Here is an 18,209-nt window from a genome sequence, read left to right as displayed (position 1 = left end):
ACATCCTGTTATCAGCATCCTTTCTCCTGCACATATGGAAATTCAGATTTTATACAAGTGGCTTGTACTGACAAGAGGTTTATAGGGGTCATGAGTTGAAATCACATGTGGCAAGTGGCAACTGAAGCCCACATACCCACGTTTTTTACCTTTAACACTTGTTTACTCGTTAGATGTAGGGAGGCTCTGGAAGTCACTCACTTATCTTTTTGTGTGATGAGAGTATAGGTAAAAGGTTTCCCACACATGGAGCTGAACCCAAATTTGTCTGAGGAGCACTTAGACTGCATGTCCTTTTTAAAGAATGCTTGCTTCTTTTCTTTGCTTTACAATGGAAAGGACACTGGATTCCACATGATGATGAAGGCTAAGCATTTCTTCACACTTTTGAAATTTTATTTTTTCAAAAAAAGAAACTTTAAAAAAAAAATCTCAAAACAGCAATTCAACTCTGCATTTAGTTATCTCAGAAATACCAGATGTCACTACCTGCACTTCTCAAAGTTGATGTGTCAATACCTGTAACAAAAAATGTATGCTTCCTTCCTTGTGTGCCTTTTCTGTTAAAATCAAAAGCTATGCGCCTTGACTGAATAAATACATTCAACAATTATTCAATGATATGAGAAAAAAAAAACAAAGTTGAATATGCTAACAAAAGGATTTTACTGTATTTAACTTTTTTAAACTTCAACAGTAAGAATTCTCAACAATGAAAGACTGCATCACGGTGAAAGGGTTTTGTGCCTCTGCATTTCTAACACTGCCATAAAGTGAGTTTGTACAACATTTTTCAATGTTCAAACGTGCATTAAGATTTTTTTTCTTAGTGTACTCTCTGCACAAATGTACTTTAGTTAGTAGTTTCCTACTCTTCCCAAAATGACACATGACAAGCTACTGCAAGCTACTGAGAATGATGCTTACCTGGTTGTTCACACCTGGGTTTTTAACTAACAAAAAGATACCTCATTTTGCCTCAGGTCTCTCTACTCAGGTTTTCTTCAGGTTTTCTGTATTTGGCTACATTCATCCTTCCCTCAGTTTTGACCAGTATCCATGTCCCTGCTGCTGAAAAGCTCCCCTAGTCTGATGCTGCCACCACCACGCTATGGCCTAGGGATGGTATTAGCAGGTGATGAGCAGTGACTGGTGTTCACCAGACATAGTGTTCAGAGTTTTGCCCACAGTTCAGTTTTTCTCTCATCAGACCAGAGAATCTGTCTGCACTCTACCATAAAGGTCTGACTGATGGACAGCTGCTGAGATGGTCATCCCTCCCGCAGGTTCTCTCATCTTTGCAGAGGACTTCTGAAGCTCTGCTAGAGTGACTATTCTTAGCCTCCTCTCTGACCATGGCCCCCGTTGCCCAGTTACTCCATTTGTCTGGCTGGCCAACTCTAGTATGGGTCATGGTCATTTCACATTGTTCCATTTCACAACTTTTGAGGCCGCTGTGCTTCTGGAGACACTCAAAGCTTTAGAAATGGTTTTACAGCTTTGCCTCATCAGAGTTTTGTTACAGAGGTCTACAAAGAGTTACATGGACTTCATGGCCTGGTTTTTGTCCTTATATACAGTATGAATTGTGGGACCTTATATACACGGGTGTGGGCCTTCCTAGATTATGTCCAATCAATTCAGTATACCACTGCTGGACAATCAAGTTCCAGATGCATCTCAAGAATGTATAAAGCCAACAGGATGTGATGGCCACAGTTTGTAGTGCCACAGCCACAGCTGAACTAACACATTTGCAAAAATGTGTGTATGTGGTTTGGGAGTTCGGTTTGTCCGCTGCCTTACCTTGACATGTTGGAGGTGCGGATTCAAAGAGCAAATGGGAGTTGAGTTTGCACATAAGCTCTGCCTTGCCAACCAGTGTGTATCCAGGTAAACAGCGATACTGTACAATATCACCTAACACAGGGAAAATAATCAATCCTTTGTTAAGTCATCATCATCATACATTTAACAAAAATCTCTGCACAGTTCATTCAGTCCCAGGGCAAATCATATTAAAAACAGGTTCACAATTCTAAAATGTTTACATTGAAAAAAAAATTGTGAATTGAAAAAACAGTGAAAGCACTCTTTGAGGTGTTAGGGTTGTAAGCAAACAGCCCTGCAATGATTAACAGGCTATGTTGTTCCATTTTAAGAGGTGAAGTTGACAGGCTTGGCTTCTTAAAAGGGGTGAAGATCTACCACCTGTCAGTGAGATGTAATGCATGCTTCAGTCTTTACCTAGAAGCAGATTGCACACTCTCAGCATGGGGCTCCTATAAATTTAAAACTGTTGAACGAAACAAAAAAAAACAAACAATATTCATCCTTTCCTGGGGCTTGTTCAAAGTATAATTGGCTATTAGACTGACGGACAACAAAGCTGGTGCTACCTCTGAAGTACTACATTTTGCCAGGCTGTAAATGTAGAATTCACTGTACATGCACCTGAATGTTCTGAGGGCTTGTACGATTTGTATGTATGATTACCTCAGACCACCTCCCTTTGGTCTTTACTCTGTCACAAAGAATGATTTTCACTCATGTGGTGAACAGGTGCAGGCCTGGTGCTGCTGGGGTGTAGTGCAAGTGGCAATAATTTGGCATGCACAGTTAATCACAGGACTGGAGCAGTGCAATCACTGTTTTTGTCTGAGTCTATTTAGTCTGTTATGACGATGGAATTAAGTGTATCTACTGTCAAGGTATTTTGTAAAAGTCCAAAAAAATCAACAGATCATTAAAAAATTAACAAACTGCTGAATTTATTAAAAAATGTTGGCATTTCAAAATCTAAATATTTTTCAGAAAAATGAATATATACTTTGCTGGAAGCAACAAGGCTCTGCATACCACTGGCAGGGTAAACTGACTTTGCTGGTTTATATATGTTCGTTTTTTTTGAAAAAAAAAAAAAAAAAAAAAAAAAAAAAGGTAGCTCTTGTCGATGTAAAAGGTCAGAAAAACCTTAGGGTAAGGTGCTTTGAGCAAATCACAATAACACTGTGCTGAGAGAAAATGGAGAACTTGACAAGTGATTATTTCTCCCAGAATAGATGTTTTTCAAAAGCTTACAGTTCACCACAGGACATTAAGTAGAAAAAGGCTGGTCCAAGATGTGTTTAGCTTAGATTAACACAATTCAACACAATACGAATAGAAAACAAGGCTTCGTATTTAGTTTATGCAACAGTGGTGCAATATTTATTCACCACAAATAGTTGGGCACAGTGACTGAACACAGCATTTCAGAAGCTCAATATATAATGATATTGTTTTGCACACGTGAATAAAAAGCTAGGCAATATTTAAAAGTATTGGAGGCCTTATTTCTAGTTAAAGGATTCCATAGTTACTGTAAATACCATTAAGATAGTTTTAGACATGTTGGAAGGCTTAGATTAAAAAAAAAATCTACCAGGCTATATTATCATTTATAATTAAGAGTGATAGTGGCCCTCTGTGGGATTAAAGATTCATTATATTTAAAAAACAGAAAAAAAATGTCATTTTTTACAACTTAATTTTCTTTTACAGATCTATCTCTCATCTTTTTGTCCAGACACAGATGCCCTGGTACACAGGACAGATTTTACCAAGAGTGAGTGGCTAAACTTTATTACTAAAACAAAATTTAAAGTGAACAGTATTTTGGCCCTTTATTAGAGTAATTTACAATCAGCAGAATAATGACCTACTTCAGGCTTGATCATGTAGTCAGGAATCAGCCTGGTCAGGTACAATAGAGGTCGATTTAACCTTAAAATGTACCAAACTATATAAGGTTGATAATTTCAGATGATAGACAAAACAATGTTATTGAGTAAAGTCTTGCTAAATTAGTCAGACTCTTCAAGCAGATGTCCTACTGCAAAACTGTCTTGCAGGTTTTTCTATAATGTTGATGGTTTATTAATTTGTTTTGGGTTTTTTGGGGGGTTACTTGTAGTTTCTCCACTCTCAAAAATATTTTGCTGTATCATATATCATGATTATTTATCAGGACTGTTACCTATCTGGAAGTCTTCATTTTCATAGATCATCTCTGCATTCTCCACAACAGGGGGAGGAAGGCATTTCTTCAGACGGTAGGCTGGAGGGAGGTGCACAAATGTTATTACTGCAAGATTTCAAAACAATACAACTAAATATAAGAAATGCAATGAAGTCTAAAACAGACAAACAAAATGCATACATTTATACAAACAGCTACAGTATACAACCAAACCGAGTACAACCCTGTGTAATATCAGTAAAATGTTAACTGATTCAAAACTGTATAATTTTTAGGTTGAAGTGAAGGGTATTTAATCATATGTATAATTAAAAACCAATATATTGTAAAAAATAAAAATTACATTACAAATACAGACCCCAAAGTACAACCTCAATGCAACAAAGGTCAGTTTACCTGTGATCAACAAAAGTGATTTCAAGTTAAGAATAACTGTAAAAACAAGATTATAAAAGAATGTGGGAATGCCACAGCTTTCTGTTGAGGAACTGCCAACACAAGCAAGAAACTAGATTGTGAGACTTCATAAAGATGGGAGAGGGCACAAGAGCATCAGTAGCTACTGAACATAAGCTGAAATACAGTTGCCTTGATACCAATATTAAAAGGAGCAATGGCTGTCCTAAAGAAATGATTGTTTACACAAGCATGCATTGAAAAATAGTGACTCGGCTCAAGGGTTATCTGTAGAAACTGGTGTTTCAGTGACTGGTCAGACAGAATGAAGGACACTGTATTAATTCCACCTCTACAGATGGTGTCCAACAAGAAAACCATTACTCACAACATTTTTTTTGCAATTTTGTTGCAGTTGGTTCTTACAGTAAATACAGACCATTCAATACAATATAATTTTCACATTTTATTTTGCTTCATTCTTCTTGAACTTTGCCTAAAAAAAAACAACAACTCACAGGACAGGATTTGGTAATTGCTCAACATTTTACTGAAACCAGCTGGGGATGAACTTGCTTCCGTTGTATAGTGTCGTTCTACTGATCAATGCATGTAAACCAGCATTAAAAATAAGTAGTGCCGTTCCCTCTTTAGAAAGAGCATCTGTGTGAAGGATGGGACAGTAGATGTGTTTGTGTTATTTATTATTTAAAATATCTGAGGAGAACTTCAGGGGCAGTCATGTTTATATCATGGTGCTATAGGGGACAAGTCATTGACATGAGTTAAGTTTGTGTTCTTAGAATGTCCCTGCTGCCATGCAGTATAAATGTTGGCTGCTGTTCACTGCACCTGAACTGGAGATTGTTTACACAAGCATGCATTGAAAAATAGTGACTCGGCTCAAGGGTTATCTGTAGAAACTGGTGTTTCAGTGACTGGTCAGACAGAATGAAGGACACTGTATTAATTCCACCTCTACAGATGGTGTCCAACAAGAAAACCATTACTCACAACATTTTTTTTGCAATTTTGTTGCAGTTGGTTCTTACAGTAAATACAGACCATTCAATACAATATAATTTTCACATTTTATTTTGCTTCATTCTTCTTGAACTTTGCCTAAAAAAAAACAACAACTCACAGGACAGGATTTGGTAATTGCTCAACATTTTACTGAAACCAGCTGGGGATGAACTTGCTTCCGTTGTATAGTGTCGTTCTACTGATCAATGCATGTAAACCAGCATTAAAAATAAGTAGTGCCGTTCCCTCTTTAGAAAGAGCATCTGTGTGAAGGATGGGACAGTAGATGTGTTTGTGTTATTTATTATTTAAAATATCTGAGGAGAACTTCAGGGGCAGTCATGTTTATATCATGGTGCTATAGGGGACAAGTCATTGACATGAGTTAAGTTTGTGTTCTTAGAATGTGCCTGCTGCCATGCAGTATAAATGTCGGCCGCTGTTCACTGCACCTGAACTGGGCCTTTAAATGTTGCATGCAGAGTGCATGATCATGTCAAGATGGTGACTCTGCACCTACTGTGAATTTAAATATCACATTTAGGTTATTTTCTATCTGAATATTAAGGTGTTTTCAAGATTGGATGATCTTCTCTCCATTCAAATACAATATCACATTTAGGTTATTTTCTATCTCAATATTAAGGTGTTTTCAAGATTGGCTGATCTTCTCTCCTTTCAAATAATGATTCACTTGTTCCACAAACAAAAACACATTTTGACCTTAAAAACTGATGAGTCAAGAAGCATAAATATTTAATTTAACACACAGGTGCAGATCAATTGTATTGTATGTTTCCTTAAAAACAGTTCCTTAAAACAAATGTATAGGCTGAACAACAAGATGCAGAGTTGCTTCTTTTTACATTGGAGCTTAATGATTTGAACCCAACGTGGAGCCCCAGTAACAAAAGCTACATCTGAGTGCACACACTACCAGCTATTTTTCAGAAAATATTTGCTATTGACATCCAGCACTTCACTGAAAAACCATGAGATGGATCTATTCAGATCTAAAAACAGTAGTAGTGGAGTAATGGTTGTAAAAGATGGCCACACTCTGGCACCTTGTAGTTCCTTCTTATATGGTAAAAAGGACTCTGACCTTGGCTATTTTCTCTATTCAAGTGATGACAGAAGTGGGTACCGCACAGCACAACACACACTGTGCTGAAAGATAAATATGAGGTTACCAATACTATCTGTAAATGTGTGTGTGAGTGAGTATGTATCTGTACCATGAAAATTGAGAATGAAGAAGCCTCCAGTTGAAAAGTCAGAGTGAAAGCGGATCAGGACCTTGGGGCTGGTACTGTAGGCTGACTCTAATGCTGTGTTGCCACTGAAGACTCCAAGCTGAGGGCTGGACGTTTCTGGGCCATCCCTAAATAAATACACACACAGAAAAAGAAAGAACATGGACAAGTGATGATGCTTAAACTGAAAGCAGGATACATGATGCATGATGGAGTCAGAGAAACCAAGAGTGACATAATAGTTGGCAGAAATTGTAAAGTACAATTATGCTTAATAAACTTGCAACACTACTAGAAATTAAATTACAGATAGAATATGTAGATGATAGATATTGATTCACCTTCTTACTCAACTATAGGTTTCCTCAGTATGGAACCATTTTGCACTGTACCTGCCCGGGTTCAACCTCCATTATTTTTGTTTCGAGCAGTTTTGTTTGGCCTTCTATTTTGTATGGAACTATATAGATTTTTCTCATTGATCGGCCTGCAAAAATTCACCCTAATCTCACCTCAAAATACATTTTATTACAACTCTCATTCTCTCAGTTATATCCAAAACTGCCTCTGCAGATTCCTTATAATGGAAATCCATAATAGCAATAAAAAACTCAAATGGCTATATTAAGGTGTGATTTGATTATCAAAGTCATAGTAAATAAAACTGCTGACTGGTGACAAACCTCAACAGTGTGTTGGTTGTCATGTAAAATCTGCTTCTATATTTGAGAGTTGCTAGGTGTCAAAAGAACCGAAGGAAGAACTCAGTGTGATGAACCATCAGGGTTTAATTTGCGTAGAAAAAAACTGCTACATCATGAATGTATCTACTTAAAACAAAACACAGCCCTAATTTTATCCATGGTTGTTACTCCAGACAATGAAACCCCATCATTGTAGCTTCCTGTAGCCCCCACAGCACCAAACGCACCGCTTGTTACATGTCTTCAAACATTCTTCTGTGCAATGTAATAACAGACCCTCCAGGGGGTGGTTATCTTAAGCATTCTTCAAAGCAACACCCTTCATGTGACTCTAATATGCTTCGTTCTCCCACATGGCATTGTACATATCTACTATGGCTCCAAAGGAAGGTCAGGGGCTGAAATCATTATGAACTTCTTAAGAAGTGCTGGTTGTGGATTTGCGTTCAGTGGCTGGATTTAATTACAAGGGGGAGGAGAAACCAACGGTAGCCTATCTTGCTAAAATAAAACACATCTGGTAATGTAAGTCCACATACTTGTTCATTGAAGCAAAAATATTTTAGATTTTGCTTTTCTCACCAATTTCAAACAAGTTCATGGAACAAAGCCCACGGATTAAAGGCTTAACTTCACTCATTAAACATTGAATGTTGTTGAAAGGTTACATTTTCTAAAGTTATTAAATACCCAGTTTTAGGTTTTTAATGAGCATGCCATTGGATTAAACAAGGGTTTTAAATTTTTAATTTATAAAGAGTGCCTGGGATCTCCTGACTCCTCAATAATTCAAGGTTTTCCAAAGGTGTTGCAACCCAATTTAGAGAATCAAAGTGTCCTAGTTGGGCCATTTAAACTTGGATTTTGTGGCTGAAAAACACAGTCCCAAAAGCAACATATACACATGAAGTTATTAAATAATGTGTTTAGTTCATGATTTCTCAGAACGTTCACTCCTGAAAGTGGCACAAAAGCTGTGGATGGTTTGTTGTGTCGGTATCCAAGAAACGCATTGCTCAGTGTTGGACACTTGTTTTTTCTGTCTCATATGAGATCATTTACATACATTTTGTACATAGAGCCATAATTACGTCTGCCAAGGAGTTTAGTCACGTGTTTGTGTTGGTTAGAGGGATTTCGGACAAATGGCTGGATGGATAATCAGCACACTTGGTACAGACATTGGTGGGGACCAACCCTAGAAGGGATTAGATCTTGGCTGAAAAGGTCAAAGGTCACAATCATAAAAACACAAAAAATCCCATCTTTAACATTGGGCAAAATTAAAAAATCAAAAAATTCATATAGCTAACAAGAGTTACCAAAATAATTTTTTGCTTGAAACTTAACACATGTGTAGGGTAGCAATGTCTATCACCAGACCAAATTTTATCTGGATCTGATTAGGATTCTGGATACAACAGCCATTTAAAGTTAACACTGAAAACCCAATTTAACGCATATTTTCTGCCATAACTTGGCCTATAATATAATTATATCTGCCTATAATACCCTTACGTGAGTGAATGTTGTGCCTTGCCTTAGTTCTGTACTTCCCTCTCTACATCCCACAAAGTAATCAATAAATATTGAAATAAAAAACACAATATTTAGTAGGCTGCATTTATAATTTAAGTTTGTATCTGAAAAGTGCATAAATAATATAACAAAGAAAGCTTGGACTTAGCTGAAAGTAAACCAATGTTTTTATAGTAATAATAGCGCAGAGAATATTTTTAACATTGTGTGCTGTGTTGCTTCGGCATTAGATCCATCGCCCACTGTTAGAAGTGGATCAGGGATATTAGGCGATGAGCCAAACACAACTGGTGGCAGACCACAGAGACAGTTTGGCTTCAGTCCCTGACATCTGGATGCAGCTGCTGCCACACAGAACCCTGGGGTATACAGGGCAGAAACCATGCAGCAGACACACATCACTGAGATAAGGAATATGCAGTCCATAGCAAAGCACAAGGCAAAAGACATCCCTCACAAATTTGATTAATGAGAAAGCAGAGGAGGAGAAGGCTGCTGAAGAGGGAAATCAGCATAACCACAAAGTGCAGCTGTAAAATAAATGCTCAAAATAGTAAAAAGTGTGGGCTCCTTATATAAAAACTACCTCACTGACTAGTTTGAATGTGACTGGTGATTAGAACAGTCTGCTATTACTGATGCTATTTCAGAAATTCAGTGCTCAGTTTAAACTGAAGCAATGCTCCATGAACACATTACTGTATATGTCATTTTATGTTCATTGCACCCGAAGCGCCTTTTATGAGCCAAAACATTATGACCACCCCTGTGTAATATACTGTTGGTCCTTTGTGTGCCACCAACACAGCTCCCACCTGCCAATTTGGGCATGATGATATTAGACCTCTGAAGGTGTCCCATGGTATGTGGCACCAAGACACCAGCAGTAGAGCCAGTTGCAAGGTGGAGCCACGCCCTCTTTGTCCTTCCTCAAATCACCATTGTTACAGTGGTGCTCAACACTGCTGACCTGAGCCTTGCTCTGTTGAAGAAGATTTGAGCCAATTATCTGACTATAATGATTTGGCCCTTGTCAGCGTCACCTAGGCCTTATTCCATGTCTAGCACAGTGACTACTGGGACTGACTATTCATTTACCTTCTAATGTATCACATGCATTGTTGTTATGAGATTAAGCAGTGTTGTTCACTTGATCATAATGTTTTGGCTCCTGTGTGGATACAGTAACTACACTCAAAATTACATTTTTATCATTAATAGACTTGCTTTGGACCTTTTCAGATCCAGTATGATTCATTTAGGGACCAAACTCTTGACCAATAAAAGTTTAATTTTATGCTCTCAATCAATTTCTTATTAACCCGACACCTCACACAGGGCATAATGCAGTTGCTCCCATTCTCTGTCCAACTGAATTAAAAAATCCAAGCAGTAAAATGTGCATGTCAGGACAAAGCAGTGGCCTCAATCCCATGCTCCTTTGAGTTGATAATGGTAGTTATCCTGTTCACTGCCAATACACTTAATAATAATTAAAGGATTCCATATACAAACTCCATCATCAAAAAAGTTTCAGAAAGCCTGTGTTCATACTCTAAATAGAACCATTAAATAATTGTAAATATATAATGTACCTTTCACATTGCTTAAACCATCCACACATTAATTTTCTATGAATGCAAATCAATGGGGAAAAAAGCATGTCCTCACAGCACAATAATATAAAACAGAGTATAAGATCCGTTAAAGCACAGCTGAATAAAAAGGTGGCCAGAGCCGCTGATGCAACAACCTTTGATCTGACTGACAAGAAATGGTAGGAAATTACAGATGTTCCACCTGTGCTGAAAACACTATGATGTAAGTCAACAGTACAGCCGTCTGTAGCAAAACATCAATATTTTATAGGAGAATGTTTGAAGTGATAGGGACTAGTCACTTCCATAGTAGTCACTGATCTTTATACACATCAGATAACTCAAATCTAAATACTGTATATATAATAATTATTCAAACTCTGAAAACAGACATCAGCTACTGTACTGGAGACTGAGCTATTCAACAATCCATCAGGTACAGTATACCCTGATCTCACATTACAGGCGTCGTTTGGTTCCCTACAATCTAGGAATGTGATTTTCTAACTTTGTTCCCTATGTAATACAGTATGTGGAAAAAATGGGAATCACTGAAATCAATTTGCAACTGCAAAATAACTTGATAGTGCACCTCTCCATAACTACGTATATCCACAGCTCTGATAGCTGGAGAGATTGAAAGCAAGTACTCACCCACTGCAAATCTATTACATTCCCACTGCCTGCATTTCAACTGCTCAGTCCCTACAGCTGGACTCTTCAGCCAGAAAATTAAAGCTTGATCTCACCAAACACTAAATATTTCTTCCTTAAAACCTACATCAAATGAGGACCTAATCTCAATTTTCTTTCTGTTCACTATTATTTTTCACAACAAAACGCAGATTCTGATGCAAACTGAAACTACTAAGTGAGAAAGTCCTTCTGGACTGACCCAAACTTGTCAGATGAGGCTGAGCACCATTGGGATGGTGAACCCAGCTCCACCACTCCTTTCATTACATTTCACACTCCTCACTGAATCTCATCATTACTGCCAGAGTTCTCCAGCCCTCTCTGGGTCTGTGTATGGCCATGGTACTGACTAAGATTGAATCGGTCAGTGGTCCCATTGTAAATGTATTACTCTCACACACCCTGTATTACAATCTTAACTCCACACTGAATCCCATTATTACTGGAGGATAGTCAGCGTATGTGTGTGTATGTGTATGTATTAGGAGTCTGTGATGCCAGTGTATTAACCTCGTATGGATTTGTGTGCGTCCTCCTGTGTGCTTAAATCAAACAACTGATATACTGAGAGATTATCACCAATAAAATACATCCAAAAAAGTCTGTTTGACACAGCCTGTGTGTGAGACAGACAGAAAGAGATGAATAAAAAATAAAAGTAAAACTTACAACTTTACCATCTTATTGTTAGTGTGCAAAAATGGGGTATAAGCGCGCCATTACATATCAGCTTTGACATCATACATCAGCTTTTGTGAGGACATGTGTGTGCCCACCACAAAACTTCTGCACATAGAACAGCAAGCCCTGGTCCACAGTAAGACCCAAGCAGCTTCGTCGTGCCAAAGAGAAGGCCTAAGAGAAAAGGAGACAGGATGCTGTACAGGCAGGCCCGGAACACACTGATAAGGGAAGTCAGAGTAGCTACTCCAAAAAAACTGATTTTAGTCAGTGACCCCTCATCTGTGTCGAGAAGCCTAAAAACATCACTGGCTAGAGGAAACAATAGATCAGAAAGGCGCCATGCCCAGATGGTGTGACCCCCTCTTGCCTGAAAGCTTGTGCTGATCAGCTGGTCCCCATCTTCACACATCTGTGTGACAGGAGCTGCGTTAAGTTCCCTCCTGCTTCAAAAGCTCCACCATCATCCCAGTTCCCAATAAACCCTTCATCAGCAGACTGAATGACTACAGACTTGTTGCCCTGACATCTGCAGTTATGAACTCCTTTGAGAGAATGGTGTTGGCCCATCTGCAGGACATTGTAGACCCCATGCTGGATGTTCCAGATTCCCTACTGAGCAAACAGGTCAGTGGATGATGCAGTCAACATGGCACTGCATTACATCCTGCAACACCTTGACTCCCCAGGAACCTATGCACGGGCCCTATTTGTGGACTTCAGGTCAGCGTTCAACACCATCATCCCAGACATCCTTCACTCTAAACTGACCCAGCTCATTGTGCCTACCCCAACCTTTCAGTGGATCACCAGCTTTCTGACAGACGGGAAGCAGCAGGTGATGCTGGGAAAAACACATCCAGCACCGTGACTATCATCACAGGTGCCCCCCGGGGATGCATGCTCTCCCTGCTGCTGTTTCCCCTCTACACAAATGCCTGCACCTCAGAGGACCCCCTCGATTAAACTCCTAAAGTTTGCAGAGGACACATTGGTCTCATCTTTGACACGGACAAGTCGGCTTACAGACAGGAAGTTGAACAGCTGGACCTGTGGTGCGGTCACAACAACCTGGAGCAGAACACACTCAAAACAGTGGAGATGACAGTGGACTTCAGTAAGAGTTTCTTCCCCCGGGCCATCACTCTGATGAACATTTAACCCATGACTGTATAACAGAATGACAACCGTCAGTGCAATACCTTGTAAATGTACTTTTTCATATATCTATCTAGAAAAATGTATCCAAACTGTGTGTATATATATATTTCTATACTTATAAATACTTTATTGTTATTTTGCATTTTCCTAACGCACATTCCTTCTTCTTATTTGCACATTGATTTTCTTTTCTTGTTCTCTCTGTTTTATCTTGTTTACTTGTTCACTTGTTGCCTTATGGAACAGCATTTGTACATACACATTGAGAGCTAATGTACCAGAGTAAAATTCCTCATGCATTTAGCACACCTGACCAGTAAAGCTGATTCTGATTCTGAAATGATGTAATCAACCCCAGAATAAAGGACATCATTGAAAAGAAGCATATGCATTTGTGTGTACATGTGTACTGTATATGTGTGAGTGTATATATATGTGTGTGTGTGTGTGTGTGTGTGTGTGTGTGTGTGTGTGTGTGTGTGTGTGTGTGTGTATGTACATCCAAATGTGAGCATACCCAAGCTTACCAGACAGCGATGTAATCAGTGACAGGCTCTGTCTGCAGTAAGGTGAAGTTGATATAAACTCCATGTCCGTGGGGAACAGTGATGAGCCAGCTGCAGTCTTGGGAGTTGGGGTATTCATTGGGATATTGAGGTGAATAGATGGTACCATTTTCAGCCGTGACATTATAACCACAAGGAGCTGCAAAAAGCAGATTCATAAAATTACCTATTTGGAAATGTATTGCTTTTTTCTAACATGCTAGAAATGGAAGGATCAGTACCGCAAGAATTGGTGAACTGCAGACAGTGAAGAATATCCTTATTACTGCCATTACTAGTAGCAGTAGAAGTAGAAGCCTCAGCAGCAGTAGTAGTGGTGGCGAGAGGAATGGTTTGGTACTGTAATATTTACGTTCTGCTTAACTGCTGGCTCGTGATACTGTTAAAGTCTCGAGATTGTAAATTATATGAGGGATGTTGTTGGGTATAGCTGCTTGTAAAAACACGACATAAAATGTGCATTGTACTTTTTTATGACATCTTAGATTTGATCATGTTACGTTCTTTTAATCCAATGAAACACCATCATAATCAAAAGTCACCAGTTGTTCTTACCCTCACAGTGTGGAAATGGGTGGTTCCACTTCCTATTGGCTCCATGCAGGCATGTGAGTACTGGGTGTCCGATCAACACATAGCCAGGGTAGCACTGAAACGTTATTGACTGGCCAGCGCTGTAGTCACTGGTGATGATCTCACCATTAGGGAAAGGAAAAGGGTCCTGGCAGTTCTGAAGCTGATAGGCTAAAGAGACAGATGGAGAAAATGATGTCAGTAAAATAAAATAAGCTGCTCTTTGACAAACCAGAAAAGCAGACATGCAGTTATAGTCAAAATAATAAATAAAATGTAGTTGTGTGTTTGTTAGCTTTTTATGCCTGCCTCCCAAAATGTGACTACAAAATGACAATTGTGATTTACTGTATTGAAACCATTGTTCCATCTAGAGCTAATGGACTTATTAGAAACCTATGAACCACAGAGGCTCCCAGTAGTCAGTGCAACAACAAGAGATCTAATCTCCTCCCACACAGTTGTCTGGCACATGAATGCATAGCATGCCAGCCCTTACTTGAGGAAATATCAGTGTCACAGATCTATTCAGGGAATGTCTCACTCTGCATGGGTGTCATGGCAAGCCCAGCCCCATCATTAAATGTGCAGTTTTGCAAAGATGGCTGACAGAAGAGCAGTTGCTAGACAAGGCTAGAGAGAAAGACAGCACCTCACATGACAAAAACAGACACTCAGTGGCAGGTAAATACAAACAGGCTCTGCAGCACTAGACAGCACCCGAGGTGCAGACTGTGCAAAGAGGCCCTCAGAGATAGTCCACGTTGTGTAGTACAGTACCAGCATCTGTGGGAGGGAACTGCATACAACACAAGCAAGAAGCAGTATGTGCTCAGGAACACTTGTGTTGCTGCCAAGTATGGGACAGACTGTCCCAAGTCTAGACGTCAGGACAGGATGCTAAATAACTTAAAGATCCCATGGGTCTTTTAGATCCTGATAGATAAACACATATTGACAAAACTGATTGGACATTGTAGATATGAATAAGGAGCAAAAAAAGCAAGTGATGAAGTAGAGGGCACATGTTAAGGAGAGAGGAGAGGATACAGAAACACCAGGGGCTGAAAGAAGAACTAGAGACAATGTGGAAAGTTGTCCAAGTAGTAGTGGGAGTACCGGGAGCTGTGAAACTACATTCAAGGAGGTGGCTCCAACAAAACATCGTTTAAAATCTCTGTAGAAGTGCAGTTACAGACACGGCAGTGTCAGAGTGCAAAACACAAACTAGAATCAGAGCTCAGAGCTAAGAGCTTGTTTTAGCAATGTTTGGGTCAAAATGTCAGTGTGTGGGTAATTTTTTTTTTGGCATCCAGAACTTATCCCACTGTGGTTTAATTGATGTGCCCACAAATATTCAGCCTATTGAAACCCTAAATCTCCAAGACCTTAAGTGCAGAACCTAAGCTTGTGTCTTTGAGTGGTGCGTGGATGAAATTATGCATCCAGGCTGAAGCACAGCCAGCTGTGTTCAATCAACACAATCAAGGGTAGCAACATGAACCTTTGTGTGTATTGCATCCTCACACCAACGATCTTTGCTGACAGCTGAAAAAAGCATCAGGTGCAGCTCCATGTGAGGAAACATGCACACTGTCCACAGCAGTGCCAACAGTGGGAGTTATCAGTGACAAGGATGACAGTGTTTGGGGACACTGCCTTTGCAAATTGGGAAACAAAGAGAAAAATGAGTACAGGCATGAGAATGTGGGTTAGTTTATGTGTATATTAGTAATCCTTGTCCAAGTTATGCTAGTGTATTGGCCTACAGTGCATCTCTTGTGTCTTTTAGGTGAAGCATTAGAACGCCATGTACTGTAACAAGGACAAGATGCCAGTCTCACCTTATTAAAAATTAATCTGCTTTAATGATGAGAGGAAAGCCATATGTTTTTATGCCTTTAGCATGATTCATCCAAGGATCAAAGCTCAAAACATCATACTAATATGTTTTTGCATCCTATCCTTAATTTGTTGGACTTGGGTAAACTATGTTATTTGGCTGCTTGGTTTGTATGTTGTTTTATTCAGAACATGACACTTTTTTGTCAAACATGTTTGTTGTAGAAATATGCTTTAAATCTTGTCTTGATGTGGAGAGGTGCTGTTGAAGCCTCCTGTGACCCAGACTTATTGAACAGCACTGGCAGCAATGCAGAGATATCGCCCTCTCTAACCAATCATAAACTTTCAATAATTTCTGCTTGATCAGTAAGTTGTGTTGCATTCTCATTTCCTGGAATTTTACATGACAAATATCTGAAGAGCTGGGTAGAGCATGACATATTAGATCATAGTGGAGCAGCAAGAGGGAGTGCTGGGCAGATGAGAGTTGATCGTTTTGGAGCTTCATGCTAGCGCCATCTTAAATTATGAACTGCAGATTTACCACTTTTTTTCTAAAGCATTCAATCAGCTATCTTGTGCTACCTACTCCAAATCTGGAGAAACCAAACAGTAGGCTCAATCTGAACACATGTATTCTGTCAGCATCCTTCGAGGGGCTGCTTCAAGTGTGATTACCTTACAGTAATACCTCAGGGTTTGTGACCTTTTGTGTCATAAATCTTAATTTGTTAAAATTTTACTCACCCTGATAAGAGAGTCTAAACCCAGGCCTGTTCTCTGAGTGGTCACTATAGAAGTGGATGATGGTTAGGTGTGTAGTGCTCAGTAGAGGGGGTGGGATTTGTGAGCCAGTAAACTGTCCAATAAGAGCAGAGCTGTGCTGTGGTCCAGCCCTGACCTCTAGGAAGTCATGGTTGTCTTCAGAAGAGAAGTTTTGAAATTGTATATGGGCTCCTAGAAATCAAACACATGGTATTAAAAACCATACACAATACAATACAATAGTGATTAAAAAAATACAAAACAAGATCTTTAATTTCCTTATATAAAACCAAAATTTTTATTGATCTGGGAGTATCTACAGAGATAGTTCATATTTTACATTACTTTCAGAGTCTGCATAGAACATGAAGACATGCCGTATATGCAGAGACCAAGTGCAATAAGTTTACATGACTCCAGACTTTTATATCTACTTATATTGCCACAGTTTTATTTTACTGTTACATTATTTTTATACTCTGATAATTTGCACCCAAGATACAAATGCAGTTTTGTTATCTGAGACAAAAACAATTAAGTTCTCCTTGATCCAGTTTTCTCCTCATCACCTCATCAATTTTGAAGAGTATTGGTAATTTCGCACAGGGACTTGTATACCATGTGCCCAAAAGAAATCAAACTGTGCCCTATTCAAACCATCAGTTAGTGGAGTCATTAAACAGCACACACCATGAGGGATTTTAATTAAACCTGTTGTGAATTACTGTCAGGAGCTCACAATATTGGTTGAAGAAACCAACAATCATAATTGTGAACTGCAATCACGTAGTCTTCTGCAGCCAGCTCTCTTTCATTTTGTTCAGTAATTGAAGAATGGTGGCGCTGACAGCCTACTAAAGTCCCTCACATTCTCCTCTGGCATCCAAAAAAGAGAGCTGTGATTTACAAACACCATTCCTTCATAACACCGAAGATGAATAACAGCTGCTGTGCTGACAGGAGTGCCACACATTTTAAACCTGCTTTCACCTGATCTTATATTTCAGCCACAATTCCTTCAGCAGCAGTGACCAGTCTGCGAGCTGAATCAGGTGCTGAGGGTATTTGTATACATTTCCATTTTCTCCTCCCTTATTTTGTGGCCCTGAATGGGAATGCTTTAAAATACATATTTCATGAGACCAAACACACAACTTCCAGCTGTGCTGCTTTTCTTTTTCTCCACTGCAAAACCCCATTGAAAGTAAATAAGAATACATATAATTTCACCATTTAGTGCTAAAAATGAGCCAAAAAAAACACAACTTACTAAATATACCCCCATGTGTCAACCTCTAATTAAACATGTGGTGAGGTTTGCAGTAAACCATGTGTTGCTACTGCAGATTTTGTGCAAAAAAAAGCTCTGTGTTTAACCAGAT

The 18,209-nt window shown here is 39.1% G+C and overlaps 1 protein-coding gene across 1 annotated transcript in view; it reads right to left on the bottom strand.

Moving 5' to 3' along the window:
- Positions 1–18,209, bottom strand: part of LOC109969021 (CUB and sushi domain-containing protein 1) — a 404,580-nt gene that overhangs the window by 52,753 nt on the left and 333,618 nt on the right. The window contains 6 exon segments of the mRNA XM_020615656.1: positions 1,807–1,920; positions 4,019–4,099; positions 6,682–6,827; positions 13,606–13,783; positions 14,200–14,388; positions 16,810–17,020. Of these exon segments, the coding sequence (XP_020471312.1) occupies positions 1,807–1,920; positions 4,019–4,099; positions 6,682–6,827; positions 13,606–13,783; positions 14,200–14,388; positions 16,810–17,020 (919 nt within the window).

This window comes from Monopterus albus, unplaced genomic scaffold (genome assembly GCF_001952655.1).
Source record: "Monopterus albus unplaced genomic scaffold, M_albus_1.0 scaffold168.1, whole genome shotgun sequence".
In the NCBI taxonomy this organism is placed as follows: Eukaryota; Metazoa; Chordata; class Actinopteri; order Synbranchiformes; family Synbranchidae; genus Monopterus; species Monopterus albus.
This window is presented reverse-complemented; position numbering and strand designations above follow the sequence as displayed.